Source organism: Sinocyclocheilus anshuiensis, unplaced genomic scaffold, assembly GCF_001515605.1.
Source record: "Sinocyclocheilus anshuiensis isolate Anshui unplaced genomic scaffold, SAMN03320099.WGS_v1.1 scaffold2488, whole genome shotgun sequence".
In the NCBI taxonomy this organism is placed as follows: Eukaryota; Metazoa; Chordata; class Actinopteri; order Cypriniformes; family Cyprinidae; genus Sinocyclocheilus; species Sinocyclocheilus anshuiensis.
This window is the reverse complement of record NW_015546478.1, coordinates 242,107-251,530: the sequence shown is the minus strand read 5'-3', so window position 1 is coordinate 251,530 and position 9,424 is coordinate 242,107. Positions and strand designations below refer to the sequence as shown.

Sequence of the window (9,424 nt, the reverse complement as noted above, 5' to 3'; positions counted from 1 at the left end):
TTCATGTTACTTTATTTTATTTCATATTATTATCGTTACCTAAAAATATCGTTAGTTTTAGGTAACAACACACTATACACAAGTGTTGTGAAGTCTCATTATAGCTTTGAATCAATAAAAAGGCTGAATTTTAAGACACTATTTGCCAATAATCTGACAAATCTTATTCACGGTTCTGACACAAAACCTTTTACACAGTAGCAGTTAAAATATTTATTTTAAATCTCAACTTATAACACTAATGTAATCAAATTAAATATAAAACAAGCTATTTCCTCTGCCAGGGCATTAACGTTTTTATAGAAAATATTTTATAGTTTGTTATAGAAAAGCAAGTTATGCTCAGAGTCCAGAGCCTCGATCATAACATTTTAACAGACACCTTAGAGACCTGCACGATCGCGGGACCCAACGCAGCAGAGTGCGGCAGAGTGCGGCGCGGGACAACACTTGCTGGGGGTGCGGGCGGGTAGACACTCGTGTGTGTGGGATGTGGGAGAATAATAGAGGGTGTACTCACACTAGGCAATCTTAACCGTGCCCGAGCGTGTTGAAAAAAAAAAAAATGGATTAATGTCAATGCCACTAAGAAACAAAAGAGTTTTCCTTTATGGCTGAATTAATCATTTAATGTGACAACAACAGGAAGCTTCTTTGTCATAGAGAGTCGAAGACCTCAAGGCCTTTCTCTCCACAGAGGATCCATCTCTCTGTTGCACCAAACATGCCCCTTCCATCCATAGGGCTCTTTTATATCATTCATTAGTTTATGTCTGCCACAAAATATAACACCACAGGGCCTTTAATTTATTAATCTGGCACTCAGATCAACCCCATGGCGGGGCTGGATGGAGAAGCGTGCCAGCTGGGTCAGTCCGTGTCCAGGCCTCTGGCTGGGTTCACAATCTCCAGTGAACAAAACGAATCGGCTTGGAAGCTTTTGGACACTGTTGTGCGCAGTTCTGTCTCCACGCGCACCAAGCGCCATCTCTATCAAACGTGACACAGTTTCAAAGACACCAGGGAGATGATTTTCTATTATTAGAGAGATGTTCCTTCCATCCATTAAACCTGACGTTACTCTAAACAGGAAAACACTGCAAGCAGCAACAGATCTTCTCTTGTGTGATCAAATAAAAATAGGGTGTTTCTTATACTCTGGGCCCGTGGAATGAACGCACACTTTTGACCATGAATGACATTTTCAACATTTCTTTAAATAAAATGGCCAACTCCTTTGTCATGCTAAGACTAATTTCATAGCTTGCATTTTATGTAAATATACACAATGAAATAATATTTTCACACGTTTTCAATAATTTGCTAAAATTGCAGTTAGACCGTCTCCTTGGTAAATGATTACGCAAATTTGTGGAAAAAACATTGTCACCACAAATGAGGGAGAGTCATAATTTATCTTTAAAAAAAAGGTATACATCATTTTCACAGAAATAGTTTATGATTGTTTCATTTATGTTTGTTCTGTGTATATTTTTATGACATATTTTCATTTTTTATGATATAAAGTCTGGGTTTGAGATAAAATAAAATAAAATAAAATAATGATGAAGGCATTATTTAAAAAAAAAGTTTTAATAGAACATTAAAGTACTATGGTAACAAAGCTTGGGGGCCCATAAGATGTTTTTTGTTGTTGTTGTTTTAAAAGAATAAATCAATAATCAATACTTTCATGAATTGAGGATGCATTAAATTGATCTGGTAATAATACGAAATGCTTATTGTGCAGCAAATCAGCACATTAGAATTATTTCTGAAGAATCATTTGACACTTAAGACTGGAGTAATGATGCTGAAAATTCAGCTTTGATCACAGGAATATATATAGGGTACAACAGGGCTAAAGGCACATCTTAAGAAAAAATGTGCCATTCACTGTGCCTAAAATGTAAATATGCAGAAAAAAATAGATATACGTTGTATTGAACATTAATGGAGCAACATATTTTGTGTGAAAATAAATCATATAAGTCGTTTATTTTGTTTAAAAATCGTATAAATGTATGAGGTGGCAAGAGGGGCCTTTTACCCCACACACGGGGTAAAAGGCACACGGTATTTATACAAATACTTCAGCTAAAATAATGTTGTTGTTTTTTTTGTTTTTTTTTATAATGTTTAAGTTAATACTTGTTCAAAACAATCACTTTAGCAACATTTGTACTATTTTCTGCTTATTTTGAATAAAATAATTAATTTTATTTAAATAAAATACTGTCATTAAAATATGTTAATATAAAAATATATTTTAAAATACGGAAACAAAATCATTTTAATAAGTAAAGATTCTGAAAGCACTGAAGGAGATCCAATAATAATTGAATATATATTTAGTAGTAACAACCAATGCTATTTTATTAAATGTTATAATTAATATCATGTTTTTAAATATGATGGTTGCATTCTAAACATGGTGATTATCTTTAATATAGACACCCAACATAATATATGATATTTACCATCTGAATCTAACCATGTCATGTCAACAAATGGAAAAGTCAGCCATCTATTAATTATCATGTTAATTACTGTGCGCCTTTAGCCCCAACAGCAGGGGCGCTTTTTACCCCAAATACCATACTTTTACATATTCTTTCATTATTTAAAAACTGTTGCTTTAATTATCTTAAACAAAACTGAAAATCATAAAGAAGACCTCTGTCTCAAAATACATGTATTAATTTTAGCGATTCTTATTTGCTACTTAAATTTACAACATTTTTAAAAACATAAAATATTAGATCAAGTAAGCACAGAATCAACTTTGCGCTGCTGCGCGAGATCGCGTCAAGGATCAGACAAATAGTGCTACGCCACGTTTTTGTGCCATCTAGTGGTTTAGATGAAAATAATATCAAAAGCGCCTTTAGCCCCATTGTACCCTATATATATATATATATATATTAAAATAGAAAACAGAGAGTTTAAATTAAAATAATATTTCACAATATTTTACTGTATTTTTGATCTTGGTGAGCAGAAGAGACTTCTTTCAAAACCATTAAACATTCTTACCGACCCCAAACTTCTGAATGGTAGTGCATAACAAAAAAAAGGGCAGTAAAAAGCTGTTAGTCTTCATTAAAATCAACACAAAGAGCTTGCAGTTGATGAAACACCCCTAAATGTACAGCACAGCTTCTCAAGAAAAGTGTCAAGAAATTTTGAAAAAACACAGAGATCCTGGTGTTCCCTAAATATCCTTAGCATAATCGTCCACAAAAACCCATCAATCTTACCTGTAATAGTGGCTCTTTTTGGCAGGATGGTGACGGCACCAACAGCGGCGTCCTCGAGGCCTTGAATAGGGCTGTTCTTGGCTCCCCAGCTATCTGACCCGATCCATAGGAAATGGCCCACTTGATCGGCTCTTTTGCTGGCGTTAAGGATCCCCCTGCGAACATTCCCATACAGGAAACCATTACTGTGACATTGAGGCCCTCTGTGACTCTTCAACAGAGCAGGAGATGTGGGCCAGCGACTGTAATAGCATCCAGATTGAATCGTCATTGAGTATGAAATACAAAAAAGCAATTTTCAATGGGTTTGCTTGAATGATGACATGTTGATGTCATTAATCAATACCCTAAGTGGCTGAGCTTATCCAGCAAACAAGATATAAACCCCTCAAGTGCACCCTTGAGTTTTATCTAAGTAATAGCGTTCAAGCCAGTAAGAGTATTGACTTGTTGTCATTGTTATTTTTGGAGCTCAAAAGGGAGCAATTAATTGCTTGAAAATGAAATTTATCGTAGCCCTATCTTGCGATTTCCACTTCCTCTTCCTCTCCTGGCAATGTTGTCAACAGCTTACCGAATGTCTTCGTCGTAAGCGAAAATAATGACCGCCCGGGCATGACGGGTCTCCAGCAGCTGTCGGATAATCTTGTCAAAATCAGCCTGCTTGTGGTCGTGAGGGATCTTCAGGGACTGAGCTATGCAGATTCCACCTACAGAAAGAACAGAAAGAGACCCATGAGCGAAGCCGGTGACACCAGAAAAAATAAAAAATGAAGAACTTTCCCCTAACGTTAGCATAAAGTTCCCATTTGGTTGTGTTTGGAACCAAATAATAACATTCTAGGAACGTTCCATTTTTGTAACCAAAACTAACTTATCTAGAACGTTGCTGGGAGTTTTTTTGTCATCTACAGTAAAGACAACCTACAAAGAATGTTCTCTAATGGTTGTTTTTGGGGGTTTATTTTTATAATCATAAACCCTCACAGAACATTTTGGTGTGGTGTTTGTTTGTTTATTTATTCATTCATTTATGCACCCATCCATCCATCCATCTATCTATCTATCTATTTATTATTTATTTATTTATTTATTTTTGTGTTTATTTATTTTTGTGTTTATTTATTTATTTATTTGTGACAAGCTAAAGAGAGCCTATGCAGAACATTTTCTAATGTTTTACATTTTTCTAACCATAAATTAATCTTGCGGGGAGGGTTGTTTGTTTGTTTGTTTGTTTTATTTATTTACAAACTAAAGAGAGCCTATACAGAATGTTTTCAATAGTTATGTTTAGAACATTTTTAGAGGTTGTACTGATTGATTGATTTTATTTTATTCTATTCTATTTTTGGAGAAAACTTAATGGTAATATATACAGAACATCCTCTATTTTTTTTTTTTAGGTTTAAGTTCTATAACTACAAAGTAACCTTCATAGAACTTTGAAGGGAGTTGTTTTCATGACAACCTAAGCATAACCTACACAGAACATTATCTAATTCTATTTTTATAACCCTAAACCAACCTTTCCAGAATGTCACAAGGAGTTGTATATTTATAAATTGGGTCGTTGTCTATTCAAGACCCCTTTACAGTTTCTTTCCTGCACAAGTGTGATGAACAGCACTGCCAAGGAAAAGTATTAGGATTAGTCTAAATCCATCTACAGTTCTGCAGGTTTTGAACCAGATAGTAATGGAATATGTCACTCTCTTATACCAGCCCATTTTCAAGACATTCGCCCATTAGATATATAAAGATTCTACACGACAGACATGCTTAGGAACAACACAATTCAGTGCTGTTTGGTAAAGATGTAAGCGAAAGTGAAATACAGCTTCCTCTTATTATAGTTTGCAGGTTGGTGACGACTCCAAATCTCTCTGGTGATTTATGAGACGGTCAGCATCGATATCTGAGTCTGTGCCCGCTGCCCTGGAGAGGAGCTTTTATGAGCGTGGCATCAGGAGATTGGAATTGTGATAAAAAAAAGGACAGACAAATGATGTAAACCCATGGCAGTTGCTTCAATACACTGGCTTTTCTGGAAAGAGAGGCGCTGAACTTGGCATCGCTCACCGTTTGTCTCGCTGAAATCCCACAGCCGTGCTCTTGTGTTCCTGTTCACTGCACAGTGTACTTAGCCATGGGAATTTTTCCCATTATCTGGAATATTCACTGGGGAAGCTCATACTGTTCTGCCATTCTGAGATAGATGAATCCCATGGAGCAGAATGAATGTCAGAATAGCGGTGTTTATTGATTTTCAAATGCGCTGTTGTTACACAAGTGCAAGAACACATGCTCAAATGCTAATGCTGTCTAGGTTTCCAACACACTGTTTTACTCACAAAATCCACCCTTGAACTCCTAAGGATTTTCAAATCAGTTCATGGGAATCATGAAAAAGAATAGTGACTCATTCAGTGGCTAATTCCTTAGATTGATTCAAACTGACTAACTCAAGTGTATATTAATCTCTTTGATGGCCTGATTAAAAGTAGCAGCTAATAAGAGTCATTTGTTCATGAATCAGACTTTACTGGTCTCGCAGTATGTTTCTTTTCAGTCAGCATTTCATTTATCATTCTCCCGCCTTTTTAACTCACTGCATTAAGACTTCTTTTTTTTACATTGCAAGATTTCTTTGTTATAAAATATGATTTCTTTACATCTTTGTTTTGTGAATCAGTTTGTGCGAATCATGAGAAAGAACATAATTCACATCATTCTTTTCTCTCAGTGTTTTATTTGGCATTTTCCTATGTTTTTAACTCATTACATTAATTCTGACTGCAAACTTACAACTCGGGTAAAAAAGATTTATTTTTCTATAAAATATTATTTCTTTATCTCTGTTTTGCAAATCATGACACTGACAGATTCAGTGACTGATTCAAACTTAAAATGATTCAAACTGACTAACTCGTACGAATCTCTTTGAAGGACTGATTCAAAGCAGCAGCTAATAAGAGTAATTTGTTCATGAATCAGACTTTAACGGCCTTGTGATATGATTCTTTTCAGTCAACCTTTTATTTAACATTTTCTGCCTTTTACATTGCAAGATTTATTTATTATAAAATATGATTTCTTTATCTTTGTTTTGTGAATCAGTTTGTGCGAATCATGAAAATGAACAATGACACTGACAGATTCAGTGACTGATTCAAACTTAAAATGACTCAATCTAACTCATTTGAATCTCTTTGAAGGACTGATTCAAAGCAGCAGCTAATAAGAGTAATTTGTTCATGAATCAGACTTTAACAGCCTTGTGATATGATTATTTTCAGTCAACCTTTTATTTAACATTTCCCCGCCTTTTTACCTCATTACATAACTTCAGACTACAAATTTACAACTCAGGAAAAACAGGATTTCTTTATCATAAAATATAATATTTTTATCATTGTTTTGCAAATCGGTTTGTGTGAATCATGAAAAAGAACAGTGACACAGACAGATTCAGTGACTGATTCATTAGAATGATTCAAACAAACTCTGGAGTACATGATTCCTCTTGACCATTTTACAAATTCAGCAATTCAATATGAATAACAAATTCAATCCAAAAAACTAAATTCGGTAACACTTTATTTTAGGGTCTCTTAACTAGTTGCTCATTAGCATGGATTTTACTAGAATTTTTGCCATTTCTTAGTACTAATTAAGCACAAATTAATGCCTTATTCTACATGACCTTATTCTACATCCCTAATCCTACCTAATACCTAAACTTAACAACTACCTTACTAACTATTAATAAGCAGCAAATTAGGAATTTATTGAGGGAAAGTCTTAGTTAATAGTGAATAAGTGTTCCCTATGCTAAAGTGTTACCCAAAATTCAATTGAATAGAAATTAGTAACACTGTACTTAGATTACAACAATTTTATACACTGACACAACTAAAACACACTTGCTACGAGTGTCACTGAGGAAATTTCATGGCATGATGGATAAGTAATTTCCTGCTGTACTGTACCATCAGATTAAACCACTACACCTTGAAAGGAAGTCCAAAATCTGAACCTTTCCGGCCTTTCGAGTTGAGTTAATGCGATTTAATTGATCTGTCAACTAATGTTAACTGACCAATTAGGATCTTCCAGAAGCATGCCATCAAGTGGCAGGAGTCGCGGTAAATTGACATGGACAGGCCATGCAGACACCAATTATAATTAAATCCCTCTTAGCCATGGGTTTCAACCCCAACACGCCTCGGAAAGGCACACAATGCATGCTGACAATGTATGCGGCATGAATCACCAAAGCGGATACAGACTGTATTTTCCCTATACAGCATGCCGTGAAATCTCGGAAATGTAATCCAGCCCTTGTTTACGTCTCTCTTTGTCTTTTGTAAGACGCTGTTCACCATCGCTGGCGTTCTTCTGAGTCAAGATATTTTAAAGTGTGTTGGTATGCATCATTGTTAAACCTCTGCAGATCTCAGTCACTAATTTCAGTCTTAAAATATCCCTTTAGGCAGTTTCAAAACTCACATTCCTGTTACTTAAACACAAACTCTATTGAACCCTGAATTCAAATGCCTTTATTTGTATGTACGTGTGGAAGATGCTCGAATTTAAAGTGATTTACTGTACAGTGCATTCAAGCTCTGCATTAGATCATATTTGCAAACACGTGAACTTTGCATTGCAAGCTCTGTGTGTTTCTGTGCTGACGCTGAAGGGGAAAACAACAGCTGTAGGATACTGTGAAATGTTTTAAACATGGTAAAATGTGTGAAAGCTGCAGTAATAATAATAATAATAATAAAATTATTTATTTTCTAAATTAATTAAAAAAAATGATTGAAGTCGTGCCAAAGAAAACCCTTTAACTGTGGTAAATTCTAAGCTTTCAAAAATCCTCTTAAATGGCTTAAATAATAATAATAATAATAATAATAATAATAATAATAAATTAATATAATGAATGATTAAATGCTATTAATAGTAGTAGTAGTAAAATGAACTGATTTAATAATAATACTAATAATAATAATGTAAACTAAAATAAATAAGTGAAAGTTGAAGTATTAAAATAACTGAATCAAAAACAGCAAATCATAAATGAAAACCAAACAAAAATATTTAAAAAAAAAAAATTTGATGACATGAGAAACCAAATTTGCCTTGATCTTCTGGCATATAAGAGGTCTTTGTACCATTAAAACATCCTGCAAATTTTATAGCTTAAGACGTCCTCCCCATTATAAACGAAGCATGTATTTAATCAAGCTCCAAATACGTCTCGTTGTGGATCCTATGGGGCAAGCTGACGTTTGCATATAACCGCCTCCAGCGCAAGACATCTACGCCTAATTTTGCATCATGGCATCGCTGTCAGGTGTTCAGTCGTGCAGCGAGTGGTCTGAAGGAGTAGCGGTTTACAATAAGATTGCGATGCCAGGCAGATGTGCCGTTCCTGGATGTGGAAAAACAACATGTCGGATCCTGACGGCAGAGAAAAATGGATTCAGTTTATTTTTAGTGAACGTCCCAGTCACGTCAGTGCTAATTTACGTGTGTGTTTAGTACATTTCACGGATGACTGTTTTGAGAACAAATCGCAGTATGATGCTGGCTTTGCCAGAACACTTTTGCTCAAAGATCAGGCCGTGCCAACTGTTCTGGACCCAACAATGACGCCGCAAACTGTAAGTAACGTATTTCATGTAAAAACAACTTTTTAAAATGTTAATTGCAGTTTAATTCATAATGAATAATCACAGTGTTTTTACTTGGTTTACTTGCATATTGTTTTCAGAGTCCGTATATTGTTTTCATGTTCAGGCCCCGTGTTAAAAGACGTTAGCCAATCATAAAAGTGGGCGGTTACACTGAACTCTTAAAGGGGAAAACCCCCTAAAACTGACTGTTTGAGTCAGAGGATGAGAAACAGGGTGGAAAAATGTCATAAATCACTACATTTTTTTAAGTTTTCCGTCCAAAAAGCTATAGTAATATTATAATTGCACCTAAGGGAACATAATAAAACAAACCAAAAACCCCATTTCATGACCCCTTTAAAGAAGTTAAGTGGTATATAAAACCATGATCCCTACTGGTGATAATAAAATAATAAAAAAAGAAGACTTTTTGTTGAGTGTGGATCATGGTTTTATATTCTAAGTATTTTAATAGATTAA

The 9,424-nt window shown here is 34.8% G+C and overlaps 1 protein-coding gene across 2 annotated transcripts in view; it reads right to left on the bottom strand.

Moving 5' to 3' along the window:
• The window catches only part of grm7 (glutamate metabotropic receptor 7), a 240,684-nt gene that overhangs the window by 122,826 nt on the left and 108,434 nt on the right, over positions 1–9,424 (bottom strand). For both annotated transcript variants that reach the window (XM_016503641.1, XM_016503640.1), the window contains exons 3-4: positions 3,835–3,970; positions 3,261–3,415 (exon numbers count right to left, since the gene is read on the bottom strand). In XM_016503641.1, the coding sequence (XP_016359127.1) occupies positions 3,261–3,415; positions 3,835–3,970 (291 nt within the window). The remainder of the gene's footprint in view (positions 1–3,260; positions 3,416–3,834; positions 3,971–9,424) is intronic.